The sequence below is a fragment of the Vitis riparia genome, chromosome 15 (genome assembly GCF_004353265.1).
Source record: "Vitis riparia cultivar Riparia Gloire de Montpellier isolate 1030 chromosome 15, EGFV_Vit.rip_1.0, whole genome shotgun sequence".
In the NCBI taxonomy this organism is placed as follows: domain Eukaryota; kingdom Viridiplantae; phylum Streptophyta; class Magnoliopsida; order Vitales; family Vitaceae; genus Vitis; species Vitis riparia.
In genome coordinates, this window is record NC_048445.1 from 15528251 (window position 1) to 15551776 (window position 23526).

Sequence of the window (23526 nt, forward strand, 5' to 3'; positions counted from 1 at the left end):
AACAAAGTTCGCTTCGTCTCACTAGTTTTTGTGATGTTGATTAGGCGGGATGCACAAACACAAGAAGAAGCACATATAGGTATTGTATTTTTTTTGGGAGCCAATTGTATCTCATGGTCCTCAAAGTGACAACCTACAGTTTCTAGACCAAGCGTCGAGGCCAAATATTGATCCCATGCGTCTAGTGCCGCATAAATAATTTGGCTTACTTTCCTCTCCATGATATTGGCATTCAACTATGTGAACCTCCTTAATTGCTATGTGATAACTTCAGAGCCCTTCACGTGATAGTAAATCCCGTCTTCCATGCACGTTCCAAGCATATTGATTTGGACTATCATTTTGTTCGGGAAAAAAATTGCAAGTGGAGTTTTGATTACTCGTTTCCTTCCATCGTCCTTAGAAGTAGCTGATATATTCACAAAGGCACTCCCTAATACTTCATTCCAAGTTTTTTGATTCAAGCTAGGAGTGCACAAGTTACCACTCACTAGCTTGCGGGGGGCTGATAAAGGAAACTCCAACTCAGCCAACATGCAATCCATGCCAAAGCAAAATCTCTACGTGAGAAGTTTATAATGCAATCTGCCAGGAAGGAAAACTACTCTCCATATTTGTAGTGTGGAAAATCAAGGCTAGAAAGAAATCTTCACTTACATGTTCTGTATAATATTCCATTTTCTGTGTAAAGAAAGTAAGTATTGTTTTAATTTATTTTTTTCAGAAAGCAATCAGCAAGGTGTGGTGAAAATTCAACCTTTCAAAAATAGTTTATGTTCTTCAGGTGGCTTATGATATTTCTTGTGTTGTAGACTATGCGGATGTAGAAGAGATTCCTAGGGAGGGAACTGTTGTGAAAGGTGAGCTATGTTCCCTTGAGGAAAATACTCTTGAAGTTGTGAGGGTTTATAGAAGGATTAATCAAATTAGTAGTAGCACTGAATGAGTACATGGTCCATTCTCCCATAGAGTTGACACTAAGGTTTGTTGTTTCATCCCTAAGAACTTGTACCATGTCACCTTCATCCTCATTGAGAGAAGTTTTCAAGGAAGCTTTGTTTATCCAAAGAATTCATGAGATCTTGTTGAGTACTGAAATGCATTTTGATTTCCTCCACAATGACTAGGTTGATTCATACTTAAGTTAGTGTTTCCAAATCTTTGGTTAAAGTGTGAAGAACCATTGGTTGTGGTTAAGTTGACTAAGTTAGGGTATGAAAATTTTGAACTCTTGATGCTTTTCTCAATCTGACTTTCTTGAGTAAAGAGTGCTTTAATTTCTTTAACAGTATATAGATCAATTCTTGAGCTTACAGAGATGATAAAAGTTTCATATTCTTAAGGAAGGTCTTCAAAGATCACATCTATATGGTCTTTGATAGAAAGGCTATGGCCAACTAAGGTAAGAACATCAACAATATTTCTCACCTTGAGGAGGTAGTCATTTATAGGTAGATCTCCTTTCTTAGTATTTTGCAGTTGAGTATTAGATTAGGTTACTTTGGCTTGTACTTGGGTGACAAAATACAGATAAAGAGTCTTCAATACCTAGGATAAAGTATCATAGTTCACCATGCATGTGAGGAAAGCATAAGATATGGATGCAAGAATCCTAAGACATGATGAATTGATCATGTTGTTTCTAGTCTTGAAACTCATGGTTTATGTAATGTTTGGTTTCTTCATCGATCTTGAGATAGAAATTTTAAGGGCAAGACTCAAAAATCAGAGAGAAATACTACAACTTGTGTCCTCTTAACGTTGTCAATATCCGTTTACTCCAAACCAAAAAATTCTAGTTGTCCAATTTGGATGACATTGAGAGGGGAAAGGAAATAGATACAAAATTGGTGGTTCTTGAGATGTCTCATGGTGGAGATGGAAAAGTTTCCATAGCTAAGATAGAACCAACTCTGATACCATGTTGAAAGAAGCTGAGAAAGAATAGAAAGGAGAAGAGAGGTAATGATGAAAGAAAAAAGATTGCAGAGAGCTTTTGTATCTCATTTGTGTATTTTTCAAACAGAGGGCATATATCTTAAGTGGTAAGTCTTCCATCACTTGTAACTACCTAAGGAATTGGTTTCAACAAAAAAGAAACTGACCATGCATTACGGGTAAGATGTAGTTGTAACTCATTATCTCTAACACCCCATAATGGTAGAAGGTTGTACTTCTTGGATTGACCCTTTTTATGTAACTTTTAGCCCACTGCTTTAATTTACATTGGTCCCTTATGATTTTTAAGTAAAAGTAATATCGATAAATATGTAAAACTTTATATTCAAATTAAACTAGTTTAAATTTTTTTATTTAATTATATTATAATCAAAGGTTGATCACTTTTAGTGATTTTTTTTTTAAAAAAAGTTAAAAGCAAATTTTAACTTACCTTGCATTTCAGAGACAATATCAATTGCTTGTCTCATGGATATTCTCCTCCATGACTATAAGCATGTTAACATCCATGATCAAATGCAACAGTATTGTTTGTGATATTTAGCGCACCTTAGAGGAGGTCTTTTGCCTAACACAAAAAATGGTAATGTGCCATATAAACTACAATTGCAGAGTTTAAAAAAGGGTGGATTGAGCATTGTTGGTTTAAAAAAACACCAGAGGGTTGAAGCTAAGTGACAAAACTACACTAAGCCCCAAGCATAACAATCAAGGAAAAGGAAAAGAGAGTTTGGGCACTAATTGGAGAAAGGGCTTGTTTTTCATTTTGACTTTTCTTGTAATAGATTTAATCAACATATACATCAATCAAATTTACAATAATTATTCATTAGTTCAATGTTAGGCATACTGAAACTCATCCATTAGACACCTTATAATTGTAATGTTTTAGAGGTTGCTATCCGATGCCATGTTCTACCAATAGAAAAAAAATTGATGTTGTATCAAACTGTTTGAGGGGTTTGAATCTTAGATCTAATGGATGCCGAATTCAACACAATACTGAAAGTATTTTGTATTAGAAATTCAAGTTCAGTTGCAGACAAACACATACTGGTGTGAATCATGACATATATTATTTTATTCTTATTCATACTATTTCATGAACTCCAAATGGTTGTTCTAGGTGTAGTGAGGCGGTTCATTTAGATGTTGCTGCTGCTGCAATGGTGGCATCATAAGGGCATGGAACTTGGCAATCATCTTGTCTTGTGGTGGCCAGTTGTCTTTGATTATGGGAGAATCTGAAAATTCTTTCATCCATTTGGACAACAATGGAAACTTATCCTCATCCACTATTTTCAGGCCAACTACCTCTTCAAATATGCTGATAAAGTTAGCAAGCCATCCCAAGGCAAGATCAACAAACCCAATCCTCTCTCCGCCGAAGAGCCTCTTTCCCTTCAGCTTGTCCTCCAAGAACTGGAGGTGCTTCATGGCTTCAACCATGGCTTCCTTTTTCTCTTTCCCTTCCTTGAGGAAGAAACCCTGAAAGATTGATGTCGCATCCTACATCCAAAACAAAATAAATCAATATGGATCAAACTATATATGAAGCCTTTTCCAATTTAATTTCAACCAAGGAGCAAGAACAACCTTATCATCGCCAAATTTGGCCCAGAAGCGAGCCATGGTTCTCTCGTAAAGGTCTTCAGACAACAAGGAAGTTTCCTTCCATGTCTCATCAATGTATTCAAGAATGACAAGCGATTCAACGATCGGTTTTCCATTGTGTAAAAGAATTGGAACTTTTTTGTGGACAGGATTATAGTGGAGAAGGGAAGGGCTCTTGTTGGAGAGATCTTCAAATATGGTTTCATACTCTATGCCTTTGATTTTGGGAGCCCAAACAATCCTCAGAGCAAAAAGACTTGACTATGTTCTGAGAAGTTTCACCTCTTCTGACCCAATGTTTTGATATCTGCAAATGGAATAACATGCAGCTCAGCTCCTTTTTGTAGACATTTGGGCTATGAAATTTTGATAATTCAGAAAAGAAAACAGGTGAAACAAAGTATTGCATATGAAAACAAATTAAAGTATATTATAAAGACACAAGACATTTTTTATTCACAATTCAGAAAAGTCTTAAACTTACAAGTAAAATATGTGAAGCTACATCCACACAAAGCAGATATTTTTATTCCTAATTCAGATAAGTCTTAGGAATTGTGAATAAAATATGTGGAGTGACATATAATACAAGTTGTTTGAAAAGACATCCAAGAAAAGTACAAACATCCAATGTCTCAACATCAGTGATGATGTTTGGGTCACATGGTGGACCCCTTTCTTAGGAGGAACTTAAGAATAATATTTAAAGGGGATATTTATATATATAATCATTTGGGAGCACCTTAAGCACCCTCAGATTGATCAATGGATCATCTCTAAACAAGCTAGGAGGTCACTTGAGCCACTTAAATATACAAAATTTTGGTTCAGATTTGAATCTACTCGCACCTCTCAACAGAAGAGACACAATAAGTAGTTCCAGCATAAGTGATCATCACTCATCTATGGGTTTACACCCTGTTGCAACTTTGGAATACATAAACACTTTTGAAGAAAGGCAAGAGAGTATACAAAAAGATTCTACAAACAGGATGCTTACCATTCATGCACAACTAAGCCAACAACTGGCATGCGTTTCTTAAAGTAGCCTACGCTCTATAATGAACCAATTCACGCTTAGCAGTTTCGAGAAATCTACAGTTGAGCAAGCCCGTTGTAATGACCTCAAAGCACTTGAGCTTAGCCTTAGCATGAAAAAGATGAAATTGAAAGAAACACAACTTGCTTTCAATAATTTTTAATATTTTTTTATTTGATTTACGTCTCTTTATTTTCATTTTTAGGTTAGTTGGTCCTTGTAATTTTTCTCCACAATTCACATACACAGCTGATCATTTAGGTTCACATACATGGCTGCGCATTTAGGTTGTACCTTCAGCTCAATTTATGTTCACAGGGCCACACATTTGGATTCACAAATTCAGTTTTTATTTAGGTCACAATTCAGTGCATGTTTAGGTCGTCATTCAACTTTCATTTATAAGGTGTTTGTGTCTTTTTTTTAACTTTTTGCTAAAAGCAATTTACTTTTAGACTTTAGGTTATTTGTTTTCTAATTTTTTATGACTTATTATAAATTTTTGAATAAATAGAAAAAACAAAAATATTTTATTTTTTTCTAAATGGAAAAATTAACATATTGGTTTTTCTTTACTTCTTAATGATTAATGGAAATAAAATATTGCAAAAACAAACAACCTAATACTTAACACTATTAAATACTATTTGGTTTTAAGTTCTATTTAGAATTAAGTAAAAAAAAAAAAAGTCAGCACCACCTTAGTTTCAATTTTAGTTCATGTGTATTGTAGATCACAATTTAACTTTCATTTAGGCCACAATTGAGATCACAATCCAGCTCTAGTTTAATTCATGATTCAGCTCATGTTTAGGTTCACTCTTAGACTCACAATCAAAGACATTTTCACCTCACAATCTTCTCACATTTTAGGACGTAATTCTGATCATAATTCAACTCACAATTAAGGCCATTTTCAACTTACAATTCAGGTACACTTTCAGCCATTTTTAGGCCCAATTTGAGGTTCAATTCAGCTCACATTCAATTCACACTTTCACCTCACTTTGAATCACACTTAGGATATAATTCAGTGTAAGTTTAGTTCATCATTCAACTCTGTTTAATTCACCATTCAACTCACCTTTTTAGGTCATTTTTAGATGCTCATTTAGATCACAAATTAGTCTATGTTGAGCTCACTTGAAGTTCAATTCAGCTTATTTGATCACTTGCTTTCACACACACGCTTCTATCTTAGAGAAATCTTTGTTTGTATTTTTTGTGATTTGTGTATTTTATGATTTTTAAAATGCCTTCTATTGTTTTCTTATGAAAATTCATCCTCAAAGTTCATATTTCAAATTCATCTGAGATCAATTAAGTGAAGAGAAGTCTATTTTAAAAAATCATGCTACAATGCTTCATTTAGTATGCATAATTGTAAAGGTTTCCATTGATTTTCTCATGCATGAGTTAAATTCATAACTCCAAATGCTAAAGTCATTCCTTGCCTTGGTGAGCTTATTCATGATCACATGAGATTAAAGAAAGAAGCATAGATGAATTCATGGAAATTTATTAGGGATTTTGTGAATCCCTACATTTAAAGTTTTCAAAAATCAGTACCCTACTACCACTTTTGTTAGTTCATTGAACCTTCAAAGTTGTAAATTGGAATCCAATCACTTAGAAACCTAAAATTATTTTTATCCTTGGATAATGTTATTAACTTCTTAAATGTATTAAGAAAATTTTAGTTGTATTCAATACATTTCTCCAAGTAAGAGATTTAAATTAGTTTTCCTACAGGTCCAATTTCAGCACTATTCTAGACACCCAAAATAGTTTTGCAAAATTAAATTAGTTGGTGATTTCTTTAATTAATTTTGATATTTTTCCCTTAACCTAGAATTCATAAATTATGCCTTAGGACCTTGTGACAATCAAAATAATTCTCTAAGTGGGAAAAATAAGTTTTTGTTTCTACTCCTACTACACTTGCTTGATTTTATAGTTAGGGTTTGTTTTCTTGATTTTAATATGTTCTGTGTATCTAATGTAGGTTTTAAAAATTTTGGTTTGATTTTATCATTCTCCTAAGTTAGTCAAATAAATTAGTCTTTGTATGATTTAGAAATCAAACCTATTATTGACCAATTAGGGTTTTATTAAATCTAAGATTGAATGACACGTAATTAAATAATTTGGCCTTTTGGGTTATAATCTAGGCACATTGAAGATGCTCTCCTTTTCTTACTTTGATGAAATAATACTTCTGGGTATTTATTTAGGTTTTATTTTATGAATACCTTTGTTTTGCCCTATTGATGATACTACGTATATTTTTGATAATTTGACCCCTTTTGTGCATGGTTTGTTATCTCCTTTAAAAATAAACAAAAATAACTAGTGATTCCAACCTTTTTATCCATAGTATCCTATCTATATATTTTTTTGGATTACCATAGGATATCAAACAAGAAACTTCAAGAATTCTTTCAAATTAATTAGGGATTTTGTGAATCCCTACATTTAAAGTTTTCAAAAATCAGTACCCTCACTACAAGAAAAAAAGCCTTCATTGACAGTTTTTCACTGTCAATGTAAGGTATATCTGTGAAGGTAGGTTATTGTTCATATATGTTATCTATGTCAGTGTCAAGAAAAGTTTAAAGGTAACTTAACATATACATGTGTTAAGATTTTCTCCATTTTTACAAATGATGAAATCTTATTAGTATGTGATATGTCAATGTTTCTTTCATTTATGTTAAGGTTGGATTCAACTTATATCAAGATTACTTAATCTTATGTCAAGGTTAACTCACTTTTTTGTTAAGATTAGTCCTACAAATGTCAAGGTTAGGTATCATATATGTTATGATTAACCCCACATTTATCAAGGCTTTTAGATACATATGTCAAGGTTGGATTTTATATATATCATAATTGACTTATATATGTCAATGTTTGGTATCAAGTGTCTTGGTGGGCACCATATATGTTAAGGATAGGTACCACATGTGTCATGATTGCTCCCATATATCTCAAATTTGAGTATAATGTATGGCAATGTAAGGAATAAGTACTGTCAAGGTTCCCTCAAAAAAATATACTTGTTTCCATGTATAATCAATTTGATATTATTTAAGAATGATAATGACAATCAAATTATAATGATTTTATATATAATCAAAACATATTTAATATACATTTGATTATTAATTAAAGCACAAATCAAAGAACTTGTTTAAAGTTGTCCTCAATTTCTCTATATAGAAGAAACTCATATAATATACAACGAAATTAAAAACACACTATAAGACAATATACATAAACTTGGATTAAGTTGCTCATGTATATATCTACAACCAAGTCTCTTGCCTCCATCTTGAAGCATTACTTTATAGGAAAGCCTTAAATTTCCAACACCCAGACTTCGAATCTGTAGAAAAAAATATAGAGCATATTAACAAATTAAAAAGAAAAATGTATAATGAGAAGGAATCAAATATCAAGCTTTATGAAGAATTTTAATAGCAAGCTAGCCACTACACCTTTATTAGACAATAATAGATTATTTCTTAATAACACAAGTAAACAAACCAACTCTCAAATATTAAAATATTGATATAGCAAAAACATATGGAGACTAAAACTAGGAGCAAAACCTAAAACAAAAATCAGTTTAACCTAATGAAGTTATTGTTTTGGTCCAACCTCAACCAAGATATTTAACTATTTAGATCATTATTATGATTTTTTAACCTAACACTTTCCCTGAAATGTCCAAGGTTTCCATCAAACTATACAAGTCAAAGATAGCCCTGAGTTATTCATAGTATATAAATTAGTATGAAAGCCTCAAAACAATGATTTAATATCATGATATATAGACATGCAATTTCACATTCAGTTCCCTACAGGGTTGGTTAATATTCGTAGCCTAGACTTCGCCGTAATATCAAATACAATGATATTTCATTTAAACTTGTTTTGAAAATAAATGCAATGATAAAATGACACTTCGAACCTATTTTAAACTTGAGTGCATGCCTACATTGAATGCTAAGACAAGTTAGAGTGGGGATCTCTAGCTTAATTTGACACCAAAGAAAAGACCGAAAATAAGAATCACTGAGTATATTGAAATCACATCTATAGACAACAATTAAAATAAATAAAATGATATTTCATTTACAGAATTGTTTGTTTGGCATATGTTTATCCTGACACTATGAAAACATATGGACATGTATTTTCCTATCCAACATATGCCATGTGCACAGTCATGTCAGCTCATATATATGCCTAGCTAATAAAGTCATCCGTGATTTGTGAAGACAAACATATAGGCAACAAGAACAGTTAAATTTTCCATCTGACCTTTGAACCACTAAATGTTGTATGATGCAACTGGGGGTAAGGGACACTAAAGATATTTTAAGTTCTACATCAGTACTATAGCAATAATATACCTTTTTCCCCCTCTCAACCTGTTCATTTCAGCAAAGAGAGCCCTGACAAGATGCTTATGAGTTATGTGGCTATCCAAGTAAATGATTTCTAAACCTATCAAAGTTGAAGGTTATTCTTAGCCTGCATCAACATATTTCTATGATCAAATTTCTACAGTGGTCTTGAATAACTTTACATTTGTTCATAGTCAAGCGCATTTGATGATAAAGGGAAAAAGCATCATTGGAACAACCAGAAATTTCTCTATAACATAGGATCTGGTGGGTAGTTTAATAAATAAATATGGTGGCAGCAACTTTGTTATGCGAGTGAGCAAGTCGATATGCCAACATGAAAACATAGACTATATTCTATAAGCCTACAACATGCATGGGTTGGAAGTCAACCTAGACTTTTCTCTGCTGCTTGTGGATCAACATAATATGATGCTCAAAATCAAAACAAAGGCAAAAGACTATATACAACAGCTGACCTAATGAATGATTAGTTTACAAAGTGTATTGTGACATCTATATGAATAAAAAATTCACTGCAACATAAAAACAAAGAAATATCACAAGTATCTTTATGATTTACCAAAATCAATGCAAGGGCTTTATGCATACTCCAATCAGAAACTTAGCAACATACTGCACAAGGATATGACTGAAATTTTCATGAGTCAGACCTTTCTGAAAGTAATCACAACCATGCCTTCCACCTCAGCTATTTTGGAGACAATTTTAGATCATTTTTAGAAGACACCAACCAAAATAACAAGGAGCTTAGTTGTGAAACCTTTCTATATATCATTTTTATTAATCGTTCTAACATGCAGAAAAAAAAATGATAACAAGACATATCATTTTCCTTTACTTTCTTGGAAACCAATCAGAAATCAAGAACACACTGTACTTCATTCCTGTTTCATTAAAACCAAACAAACACCAAGAAAAAGAAAGAAAACACAGTGCATATTAAACCTAGATCACTTTCTTGGAAACTAAACAAAGCAGAAGAGGAAAGATAAAAACCTACGTTTGAAAACGAGAAACCAAAGTACCAAACAAAAATCAAGAACCTACTTTACTCCACTCTTGTTTCTTGTAAACTAAATATAAACCAAGAAAAAGAAAAACCCAAACATAAACCAAGAAAAAGAAAGAATTTACTATCCAGATTACACCTAGAGCTTTGACCTTTGATTCAATGATGTTCCACATTACCAAAAGAGGAAAATAGATTATTAGAATTTAACTAACAAGAACAAATAAAAAATAAAAAAGAAATATTACCATTTTCACACCTTCATTTAATTGATTGAAAGAGGCAAAGACCCATTCAAAGCAACAAAATTAAGTGCCTAGGGAAGAAGAACCCATTTGATTTGAAACCCAACAAGCATGTATTTATCGGTATTTTTACCGATTTTTCGAGAAATTTCCCGATATTTCCTAACAGTCTAGCTCGCGCACAGGATACAAAATCTATCCAATTTTTATTTTTATTTTTTAAAAAAAAAACATAAGATGCTATTTGGTAATCCGATCATGATTTGCAAGCAAAGGTTGTGTTTTTCAACCTAGCTCAAAAATCGTGGATTTAGGGTTCGTGAAATTTAAATCCAATGGCACAAAAGCAAAGAGACCCCTAGGATAGATCCAGAAAACACAGGGAGCAACAAAAAAAAGCAATTTTTTTGGTTTTCCTTGGGGGTTTTTCATGGATTTTCTCGGAAATCAAACGATGATGAATTTTCCCTGAAATCGAATGGGGGATGGATTTTCTTGGGAATCAAACGGGGGTTGAAAAAAAAATAACAATAATAACATGATTAGATTAGTACCTGCGAGGATTGAGAGACGCAGAGAAAACCAGGGCGAATTCTGTCGTTTGGATAGCAACTTCAGAAAAGGGCTTCTTGATGCCCGAGGACCAAGTGAGAGAAGCGGATGGCCCTTTTGATAATTATATTTAATAAAGATAAAAAAATAAAAAATAATAAAAAAAGAAATAAACAATTTTCCTCTCTCTATATAAATAATTATTAATTACCCATCTTTATTTTGATTAAATCACTCCCACTTCCATGGATTGAAATTTCCATTTTTATGGACAATATTTTATAAATTAAAATTAATTTGATAAAATAAATTATTAATAATTTTAATTATTTAAATAAATTAATATTAATAGAAAAAGTTGTTAACACATATTTTTAATAAAATTTTAGAAATTAAATCTCAAATAAATATTTTATATAAATTAATTTAAATTTTCATTTAAATGTAATAAAACGTGTTTTAATAAAAATATTTTAAAAAATTTTAAATAAATATTGTTTTCAACAAAATGGGCTCCCTTCATCTAACAATATGGTGGAACCACATCAATATTCATTTTGATACTAAGACTATTGCAATGTCATATGTATTATATTTATGTATAAATTATTTTTATTCAATAAAATCAAATATTTTTTTTAACTCAATTCTAATTTTATACACTTCCAAAATTCATATTTATTATTCTTAAAATTCAAATATCGAATCTATCGATATATCTCTGTCTACCGATGTTTTTTTTTTTATCATATTTATGTCAATTATATTTACAAAATAACTTTAAAATATGAATTCTTACTTATTTTATCATTTTTTTTGGAGTTTTTCCAAGCATTCCTATAAATTTTAAATAATTTTCGCTCAACCGATATTTTTCTGATATTTTTGATATATTCATAAAATCGAAGTACCGATATATGTGTAATTACCGATATTTTCATCCTTGGTCTAGAGCAAAAAGTTTCAAACCCTAAGCTCTCAAAATGAATATCGGGTTTTGAGAAAATGAGCAGTAGTCTTTGTAAATACCACAGGGAACCTTGACAGGTAATTATAACATAATATAGTGACTTATAATTCATAGGTCATTTAAGATCATTTTACTAGAATTAAAATGGCATATATGTTTAAATCGTACTTTGACTTTTGATTTTATGTCAAGCTAGCCACATTATATAAGTACCTTGACATATGAACATACTAACTATACATTGACTTATACATTATCTGTCAAGATTCTATTATATAAGTCATGAAAGAATTCAACAAAATTTTATATATGTCATTATTGGTTTAAACAAGTTGTATATGTCATAGTTGTTCATTTAACGAGGCAATATTGACACATATCACCTTAAGTCAAGATAATATATGTCAACAATGGCCTTTTTTCTTGTAGTGCCTACTACCACTTTTGTTAGTTCATTAAACCTTCAAAGTTGTAAATTGGAATCCAATCACTTAGAAACCTAAAATTATCTTTATCCTTGGATAATGTTATTAACTTCTTAGATGCATTAATAAAATTTTAGTTGTATTCAATACATTTCTCCAAGTAAGAGATTTAAATTAGTTTTCCAATAGGTCCAATTTCAGCACTATTCTAGACACCCAAAATAGTTTTGCAAAATTAAATTATTGTGTGATTTCTTTAATTAATTTTGATATTTTTCCCTTAACCTAGAATTCATAAATTATGCCTTAGAACCTTATGAAAATCAAAATAATTCTCTAAGTGGGAGAAATAAGTTTTTCTTTCTACACCTGCTACACTTGCTTGGTTTTATAGTTAGGGTTTGTTTTCTTGATTTTAATATGTTTTGTGTATCTTATATAGGTTTTAAAATTTTTGGTTTGATTTTATCATTCTCCTAAGTTAGTCAAATAAATTGGTTTTATTAAATCTAAGATTGAATGACACGTAATTAAATAATTTGGCCTTTTGGGTTATAATATAGGCACATTGAAGATGCTCTCCTTTTCTTATTTTGATGAAATAATACTTTTGGGTATTTATTTAGGCTTTATTTTATTAATACCTTTGTTTTGCCCTGTTGATGATACTATGTATATTTTTGATAATTTGACCCCTTTTGTGCATGGTTGTTATCTTCTTTAAAAAATAAACAAAAATAACTAGTGATTTCAACCTTTTTATCCATAGTATCCTATATATATATATATATATATATATATATATATATATATTTGGATTACCATATGATATCAAACAAGAAACTTCAAGAATTCTTTCTTTTCTCTTTAGTCACTATAGATGGATAAAAATAAATAAATAATTTTTTTACAATAATAAAAAGAATTCTTATGCTCCTATAATGGAGCTTACAACCCATCTATTGAAAAAAAATATATTTTTAGAATAAAATAAAATTCCTATACCCCTTACGAGGTGTACAACCTAATATAGAGAATAAAAGGCAGATATCACATCTCTTCACATTCATTCATTCAATTGAACAAATAATAATGAATCACAAAATAACCATCATATTACATTTATTCATCCCTTTAGGTCATCAAATGAATAAACATACCTAAGAAAATAGATGTGAGCACACCCTAGAATAGATATAGCATACAAAATCCTACCATAAGGCTCTGATACTAGTTGTTGGGAACCTCGAATTACTCCATTTTCCTGTCCTGGATCTCGTAGGTTGCGGTGCATGCATCTATCCTTAGGCATCTTTAAATCTAACACAACAAAAATAAAAGGCTTAAAAAACTATAGAATAATACAGATCTAGGGATTAAAACTTATATCTATGATCTGGATGCTTCTAGATCGAAATCCATCTGATGAGAAACGTCCAAAGCTTTTTGTCTGATGACTCAAACCATGTCCATAGCACTCTAAAGAGTGGACTTTGGAAAGGTAAATTCCTAGAGTCTCCCTCTTTCTCTGGATTTGGAAGACAATAGTCAAAAGGCCATTAGGAAACCCTAACCCCATAAAAGGGTATTTATAAGGCTCCCCTATTGGGCCTAAGTGACTTAAGTCCATGTGGGCGTGGTTCACTTAATCTAGCCCAAAATGAGTACTAATTGATTAATTAATCACACATGGTCATCCAAGTAATCAATTAACCCAATCTAAAAACCTTATTCACTGTCCCTTTTCATAATTACCATAATGCCCTTGTGCATAAGAGTGAATAAAAAGTCAATTCAAGCCTTATAAACTATGGCAACATGGTATATGAGCTCAAAGGGGCACACCACTAGGACCCATAAGAGTATTGGCTCCCTCAAAATCTAATTCTGAAGTTGATTCAACATCTCATTATCGAGAATCAATTGCACTCTAGTACCTTATGTTAATGACAACAAGACAAAGCTTGGGTCCATGACTTACTATCCACTACATATAGATCCCACTTATTATGTGATCAACTAACATACTCTAGCTCTAAGGAGCATATATCAAATTCCACTAAAGGAATTACTAAAACCATAAATTTCATGAACGCATGTCCTTTGGATTACCCAATAGGACACGTTGTCTCAAACCCATGAGATATCATGGTTCCTCTATTGAGAATACTTATTGCCATTGGCCTCTATCAATAGTGACTCAATCCATAGGCATATATGACCACTTTAGGTTCTCACCTATAGGTCAAAGCCTCTTATTGATTCTAGCACATACTCAATATTCTTTCAAGATTGTGAGTTCATGCAATATAGTAGCTTGGTGAATCATGACAATTGATAGCCTTACATCATGATTCACCTTAGGTCTTGTCCAATGTGCATCATATACACTAATGCACTTGCTATGGGAAACCCATCCTGACAGCTATGACAAGTCATCCCTCTAATTAGGTGGTGGTAGACTACAACTTCTATTGGATTACCTAAATCCATGAACTAGGGATTATACTTGAGTATTTTTAGAGAATAAGGGATTATTTTCTTGTGAGGCTTTGCGATGATTGGTACTCATAAGGTATTGAGAATTAGACCTTTAGTTTGATGAGGACTCTCACAAGTCTACCTCTAGATATGTGCATACTCTAACTAGTTTTTTTTGCTTTTGAAACAACAAAGAAAGATGTTTGGCTTAAGCGTAGCTCCCTTGGTTGTGTAGTCGAAGATCCTATTTTTGGTAACAATAGGTTGGTGGTTGAGTCTAAAGAACCAAAGTACCACTAGAAGAGAAAATGTATAGAGAGGAAGTACTACTTTCTTTGTGAGATAATTAAGAGATGTCACGTGATTGTAGAGAAAATTCTTTCTATGGTGTCCAAATTGCTTTGGGGGCTAGTGGGAGTTTGTTGGCATTGAGCCCCTAAAAGTAAGATATAATGTAAAAAAAGTCAGATTTGATTGTCCCCTTGTTATTCTTTTTCTGCATTCACATTGATTTGCATATTCAATCCATTTCTCTTAAATTGTACATGACTAAGGGTGCATTAAGAATTTCTTAGAGGATACAAGTCATGGGTGGATTCCTTGTAATTAGATAAGTTGTCCACATTCAATTCATGGATTTGGGTAATCTAGTAGAAACTCTAGTGCACTACCTCATAATTGGATGGATGACTTGTCTTATCCACCGGAATGAGTTTCCCATGGTGAGTGCACTAGTTTATATGATGCATACTCAATAGGACTAATGGTGAATCATGATGTAAGGTTATCAATTATCATGATTCACCAATATACTATATTGCATGGACTCTCAACCTTGAGATGATATTGAGTTTGTGTTAAAAACAACAAGAGGCTTTGACTTGTACGTGAAACCTTAAAATGGTCATCTATCCTTCTGGATTAGCTCAATGTTGATAGAGGTTGGTGATAATAAGTATACTCAATAGAGGCATCATGATATCTCATGAGTTTGAGACAACGTTTCCCCTTGGGTGATCCAAAGGACATGTGATCATGAAATCTATGGTCCTAGTAATTCCATTAAAGGAATTTGACATATGCCCTTAGAGCTAGAGTATGTCATTTGATCACATAATAAGTGGGATTTGTAACTCAAGAATTAGAGAGGTAATCTTAATGTGTGATGGTACTACCTTGTGATTACTGGCGCCATTGTCGGGGATGGTGCCAAAGTACATTGACATGATTTTTGGTGAACACTTGTGATCTTCATCACAAGTTGGTGATTTTTATTTTACTACTTCTTTTTCTTTGTCTATATTTTAGCTTATCTTTTATTTAGTTTTTAGCTAACCTTAGCTTTTTCCTAGTATTGTATTTCTTTTGTTTTATTTGTTTTTGTTTCAGAGATCTCTAGTTGTGCATGCCCTATTGGATAAGAGATATTGAGGGAAGACTTGTGAAGATTGAAACTCCTCAAGAAATTGAGTTGGAAGTGTGCTTGAACATCATGGATGTTCCACCTAAAGATCAAAATAGCCAACATGGTCAAGAGGATAATTTTAACGCATATCGATCCATGAGGGACCGCATGCATCCACCTCGTATGAGTGCACCATCATGCATAGTGCCTCCCACTGAGCAGCTAGTAATCAGACCTCACATTGTGCCACTCCTACCTACTTTCCATGGGATGGAAAATGAGAATCCCTACTCGCATATTAAGGAATTTGAGGAGGTTTGTAATACATTCCAAGAAGAAGGAGCTTCAATCGACTTGATGAGGCTCAAGCTATTTCCTTTCACTTTGAAATATAAGGCCAAGATTTGGCTTAATTCTTTAAGGCCAAGGAGTATCCAAACTTGGACTGATTTGCAAGCCGAGTTTCTCAAGAAGTTCTTCCCTACTCATAGGACCAATGGTTTGAAAAGGCAAATCTCGAACTTCTCGGCTAAAAAGAATGAGAAATTCTATAAGTGTTGGGAAAGGTACATGGAAGCTATTAATGCTTGTCCTCACCATGGCTTTGACACATAGCTCTTAGAGAGCTATTTTTACGATGATATGTTTTCTTCAATGAAGCAACTCCTAGAAACTATGTGTGGAGGAGACTTCATGAGTAAGAATCTGAAGGAAGCCATGGAATTTTTGAATTATGTTGCTGAAGTTTCAAGAGGATGGGATGAACCAAATGCTAGAGAGGTGGGAAGAATGAAGTCTCAACCTAATGCTAAGGGTGGGATGTATGTCTTGAATGAAGACATTGACATGAAGGCAAAGGTTGCAGCTATGGCAAGGAGATTGGAAGAGCTAGAAATGAAGAAGGTACAAGAAGTGCAAGCCATTTCTGAGACACTAGTGCAGGCTATGCATTGTTCTATTTGTCAATCTTATGAGCACTTGGTGGAAGAGTGCCCTACAATTCCAGCAGTGAGAAAGATGTTTGGTGATCAAGCAAATGTTATTGGTAAATTCAAGCCCAATAACAATGCTTCATATGGAAACACCTACAATTCGAATTGGAGGATCCATCCAAATTTCTCTTGGAAACCAAAGCCACCTCAGTACACAGCCTGCTCAAGCACCTCAGCAAGCCTCAAATCTTGAACAAGCTATTGTGAATCTTAGCAAGGTTGTGGGAGACTTTGTGGGAGATCAGAAGTCCATCAATGCTCAACTGAATTAGAGAATGGACAGTGTGGAGAGTACATTGAACAAAAGGATGGATGGGATACAAAATGATCTATCTCAGAAGATAGACAATGTCCAATACGCAATCTCAAGGCTTATCAACCTTAACACAATGCAAGAGAAAGGAAAGTTTCCTTCTCAACCTCATCAAAATCCCAAGGGTATCCATGAAGTGGAGGCTCAAGAGGGAGAATCTTCAAAGGTGAGGGAAGTCAAAGCAGTTATCACCTTGAGGAGTGGTAAAGAGGTTGATCAGCCCACATCCAAGCCAAAGCATGATGAAGAGAGTGTAGCAGAAAAAGAAAGGAGTGAGGGAATTAAAGGAAAGAGAAAAGGGAAAAGTACAAAGAAAGATGACCATGAGTATAGTATGGATGAAGAACCCAAGAGGATAGTGATCAAGGAAGATATGATGAAGAAACACATGCCTCCACCTTTCCCCCAAGCTTTGCATGGCAAAAAGGGAACCAATAATGCACCAGAAATTTTTGAAGTGTTGAGGCAAGTGAAGGTCAATATCCCTTTGCTAGACATGATCAAACAAGTGCCGACATATGCAAAATTCTTGAAAGACTTATGCACTGTAAAGAGAGGGTTGAATGTGAACAAGAAAGCCTTCTTGACTAAGCAAGTAAATTCCATCATACAGTGCAAGTCTCCAGTGAAGTACAAAGATCCGGGCTGCCCTACCACTTCAGTGAGTATTGGAGGGACTTGTGTGGAGAAAGCTTTGTTGGACTTGGGAGCAAGTGTGAATTTGCTACTCTATTCTGTCTACAAGCAATTGGGACTTGGAGAGTTGAAACCAACATCCATCACTCTATCTCTGGCAGATAGATCAATAAAGATTCCAAGAGGGATGATCGAAGATGTCTTGGTTCAAGTTGAAAAATTCTACTATCCAATGGATTTTGTTGTTTTTGATACGGATCCAATTGTCAAAGGAACTAATTATGTTTCTATTATACTTGGAAGACCATTCCTAGCTACATCCAATGCAATCATCAATTGTAGGAATGGAGTTATGCAATTCACGTTTGGAAACATGACATTGGAACTCAACATCTTCCATTTGTACAAGAAGCATATCCATCAAGAAGAAGAAGAAGGTCCAGAGGAAGTGTGCAGGATTGACACTTTAGTGGAGGAGCATTGTGATTAGAAAATGCAAGAGGATTTGGTCGAGAGTTTTGGGGATCTTGATGAAGGGTTACCTGAACCCTCCTGATTCGACTCATGGTAGCTTAGCTTTAAAGGCGTATCAACAAAATTTATACCTTAGATACTATTACTTAAGTAGCCAAGCTACTATAGCATAGTGGTTCTAGGATCGTTCACTGGGAAGGGTTTTCGCAAACACAAGTAATATTCAAATTAGGAAAATAGGTGATTTTCTTATGGATGTTAGCTTTAAAAGAAGATGTAAATGTTTTAGAAAGATTTAAACTAATTTAAGCTAACATTAAAGACTAAAATGAAAGGGTGTAAAAACAAGTTTCTCAAAGATAGGATAGCTATGCTTTGGCTCTTATGCAAATTGGAAATCTCAGGATAGGCTCCTCGCGTTGGGGTTGCAACCATGGTGATGCTTGCTTCCCGAACCGGTATGGATTTAGCAAATCAAGTTTTAATCCTTTAAAATGGAAAACAGATGGTAGTGAATTTCATCAATGGTTATTCACCTTACACTTCCTTTGAATGGCTCATAAGAGATAACTAATAGTCTAAAGCTAAAAGCTTACCAAATATTGGCAACTCAAAGTCATTCCAGGTGATAAACTCGCCTTTCAATGGCCATTGAAATTGGTTCTAACGGATTAATGCAAAACTTGGAATTGAAAACCTCACCTTCCAATAGCTCGTAGGAGATAACTAATGGATAGAAATCCAAAAGCTTATCAAGTATTGGCCGTTGGAAGTTGTCCAAAGGAAATAAAAACCAAACTTTGCATTAATGAACCATTAATGAAAAACGACTACCTTACCTTCCGGGTGCGAGAAATTTCCATGGGATTGCATCCAAGCCATCACATAACATCCATACTTTGAGAAACTTAAAAGGTTAGCCTCTCATCCTTGGGGATTTCATCCTCCAAGGATGTTTGGCTACTAAGAAAATAGAAATGGGGAAGAACCGGAGAAGAGAGAAAAACAAAGCTTTATATATTTCTATATCTAATATCTTCCTCGTTTCAGCTCCAAATCGTACACGGTTTGAAGCGTTGGATTCTTGACTTCCTGAGCTTTGAAATGGTATATAGCATGTAAAAAATGGACTTCGGGAAGTGCTCCAAAAGTGCCAAAGAAGACTGCAGCTGCTGTCCTCTGTTTTCCTCCTTGCTTCCCTTTGCTTCTCTTTGCTTCTCTCCTTTTGTTGGCTTGCTTTGGTGTAGCTAAAAGCTTGCTCTAACTTGTCCAAGTAGCTCCTCCATCATTTGGCATGCTTGAATTGATTCATAAGCTGATATAAACATGTAAACTTGCCACAAAATGGTTAAAACCAATTACTAAGGACCTTAATGAATTAATTGGGTTAAATGAATATGATTACTACTCAAAGGTGCTTAAAACCATTATAATTAGGTCTAAAAAATAGCACTTTTTGGTAGTAATCACCTCCTATTTGCTTGCTACCCTGTCCCCTTGGAGGAGGAGAGAAGAAATTCTACCCTTATTCGATAACGAGAAGACCCAAAGAGCTGCTAAGGAGGAGTCCCCAAAGCTTATTCTTAAGCCACTACCCACGGAGTTGAAGTATGCATACTTGGATGAAGACAAGAAGTGCCCTGTTGTTATATCTTCAGCTCTTACCATTCATCAGGAGGATTGTCTACTTGAAGTCCTTAGAAGATGTAAAAAGACAATAGGGTGGCAATGATTCATCCCCATTGCAGTCGTGCCATTTGATTTTGGCCTAGATGGGTGTTATCAACAAAAGTTATAAAACTTAAATCACCTTACACTAGGGTAACATAGCTAGTGGTATAGTGGCTCTAGGATCGTCCACAGGGATGGATTTTCATCGTACAATTGACTTTAGTGAAGGAAATAAAATGGTGCTTTTCCTTGTGAAAATTAGCTTTTAAAGAAAATGAAATTGTGGTTGCAAAGATTGATTTTAAGTTAAGCAAAAATAATAAGTGAAGTTAACTACAAAGAAAAGGTCTCTTGGAGGTTTAGGTCACTAGGATAGGGTTCCTTAGACAAAGGGAGAGATTCCTGATCTTCTCCTCGTGTTGGAGATAATAACATAAAGGATGGTTATCTCCCGAACCGATTTTAGATTTAGCAATTAAGATTTGATCCAACGGGTTCATGAAAAATGATAGTTGCTTCCCATTAATGGCTTCAAACACTAAAGACCCTCACCTTGAACCACTTTCCAATGGCTTGTAAATGATAACTAGTAGACATCCATGGATCTAGCAATAAGCATCCATAGAATTCAAAAAGCTTACCAAGAATTGGCCATTCAAGGTGATTCTCACCTTGAACCACCTTCCAATGGCTCGTAAATGATAACTAATGGACATCCATGGATCTAGCAATAAGCATCCATAGAATCCGAAAAGCTTACCAAGTATTAGCCATTCAAGGTGACTTTAAGGGATTTAAAGCTAAACCTTGAAATAAAAACCATTAATGGTTAACAACTACTTTCATTTAAAGGAAGGACAACTCCCACCTTTGCATTCGGGTCCTTCACCTAGCTTCCATCACTCTAAGAAATGTAAAACCTAGCCACTCAACCTCTAAAGAATCATCCTCAGAGGTTGTTTGGCTAGAAAGAAAAAATGAAAACAAAATGAGAAGGAAAGACAAAGCAAAAACTCTGTATATTTCTTACTATGGGAATTTACAAGTGTTTAATGAAAAACATACATATATATATCTCTCTCTCTCTCTCTCTCTCTCTCTCCTTATATATAAGCTACCTAAAAAATATATAAAAGAAAATATCTAGGTTGGTTACAAGGAGAAACTAGGAAATTACACAAAATGTCTAACGATAAAAATCTAACGGAGTCGGTGCATAGGGAGATTTCGCATACCATGCGAAATTTGGCATGGTGTGCGAAATCCTTTGGCTGCCTCAAGTGGCTTCGCATGGTGTGCGAAATTTCGCACAACCATGTGAAAATGCTAGTTGTTGGATTTCTTCCTCTAGTTTCCCTCCTTGCATCTCTGATTGACTTGGCAAAGGGTTATGAATTTCTCCAAAGCTTGGATTCTTCATGTATTTGAGCTTTAACTTGCATTGCCATGGATTTCTCCAGATTCTCCCTCATTCTTGGCTTGTTTCATTGATCAAATAGCTACCAAAAACACCAAAACATGCCAAAAACTGATTAGTAACCTTATCAGGTTCCTTAATATGCCAATTGAGTTAAAAGGTATTAACTACTACTCAAAAATATTTAAAAAAGTTAGTTTCAAGCTATAAAAGAGTACTTTTTGAGTAGTAATCACTCCCCCTAACCGACATATTGCTAGTCCCTTAGCAATGAAGGAGAGATAAAGAAGAATATACAGTAAAATAATTTACAAAATCATGCTAATCACTCCAAAAAAATTTCAAGTGGCATGATGCGGATTATACTCTCTCATGGAACATCAAAGAGGCAAAACCCAACCTTCTACAAGAGTCATCAAATCTCCTGCCTGATTACAATTTATAAAGAGTAGGCATTATGTAAATTTAAGCATCAAAAGAATTTCCACTCCCAAAGGTCCAATCCTCATTTTTCCATAAAAATCTAAGTGTCAATCTCCATATCAAAGACAAGAAAGGAGTGGAGAATGTGGTAGCAGACCACCTTTCAAGGCTAGCTATCGCACATAATTCCCATGGTTTGCCCATTAATGATGATTTTCCAGAAGAGTCTCTCATGTTGGTGGAAGTTGCCCCTTGGTACACGCACATTGCTAACTACCTGGTCACAGGAGAAGTTCCAAGTGAGTGGAAAGCACAAGATAAGAAGCACTTCTTTGCAAAAATTCATGCCTACTATTGGGAAGAGCCATTTCTATTCAAGTAATGTGCCGATCAAATAATAAGGAAGTGCATTTCTGAAGAAGAGCAATAGGGGATCCACAGTCATTGCCATGAAAATGCATGTGGAGGCCACTTTGCTTCTCAAAAGACGGCCATGAGGGTGTTGCAATCTGGTTTCTGTTGGCCATCACTTTTCAAAGATGCCCACACCATGTGCAAGAGATGTGATCGATGCCAGAGGCTTGGGAAGTTGACACGTAGGAACATGATGTCTTTGAATCCCATTTTGATCATTGATCTTTTTTATGTTTGGGGCATTAACTTCATGAGACCTTTCCTATGTCTTTTGGCTACTTTTACATCTTGGTAGGAGTAGATTATGTTTCTAAGTGGGTTGAGGCAGTCCCATGTAAGCACAATGACCACAAAGTAGTTTTTAAGTTTCTCAAGGAGAACATCTTCTCAAGATTTGGGGTGCCCAAAGCCATAATTAGTAATGGAGGTACTCATTTTTGCAACAAGCCTTTTGAAACTCTCCTAGCCAAGTATGGGATGAAGCATAAGGTAGCTACACCTTACCACCCTCAAACTAGTAGGCAAGTTGAGTTAGCAAATAGGGAGATTAAAAACTTATTGATGAAAGTGGTGAACACAAACAGAAAAGATTGGTCAGTCAAGCTCCTTGATTCACTATGGGCATATCGAACAGCTTACAAGACCATTCTCGGGATGTCTTCTTATCGCCTAGTCTATGGCAAAGCATGTCATCTCCTTGTGGAATTGGAATACAAAGCTTGGTGGGCAATCAAGAAAATCAACATGGATTTGAGCAGAGCTGGGTTAAAGAGGTTCTTAAACCTCAATGAGATGGAGGAATTGAGAAATGATGCCTACATCAATTCAAAAATTACAAAAGAAAAATTGAAGAGGTGACATGATCAGTTGATTTCCCATAAGGATTTTCGAAAGAGACAAAGAGTCTTGCTCTATGACTCTAAGCTACACATCTTTCCGGGCAAGTTGAAATCGGTGGATAGGTCCATTTACCATTCACCAAGTGCATTCAAATGGAGTAGTGGAACTACTCAACTCCAATAGCACTGGGAGCTTCAAAGTGAATGGC

General features: G+C 34.2%; 1 protein-coding gene across 1 annotated transcript; it reads right to left on the minus strand.

Moving 5' to 3' along the window:
* Window positions 1-2949: 2949 nt before the first annotated feature.
* On the minus strand, window positions 2950-3874 carry LOC117932718 (probable glutathione S-transferase). The gene is made up of 2 exons (XM_034854010.1): window positions 3556-3874; window positions 2950-3468 (listed from the first exon to the last, which is right to left on the minus strand). Exons 1-2 carry the CDS (start codon window positions 3589-3591, stop codon window positions 3082-3084), a joined length of 423 nt encoding a protein of 140 aa, XP_034709901.1. The 5' UTR covers window positions 3592-3874; the 3' UTR covers window positions 2950-3081.
* Window positions 3875-23526: the final 19652 nt, after the last annotated feature.

Bases quoted from the DNA above. Each gene is read 5' to 3' on its own strand.
- LOC117932718 (XM_034854010.1), bottom strand. From the start codon at position 3,591: ATGGCTCGCTTCTGGGCCAAATTTGGCGATGATAAG. The intron at 3,469-3,555 runs GTTGTTCTTGCT...TTTTGGATGTAG, and splicing joins CCAAATTTGGCGATGATAAG to GATGCGACATCAATCTTTCA.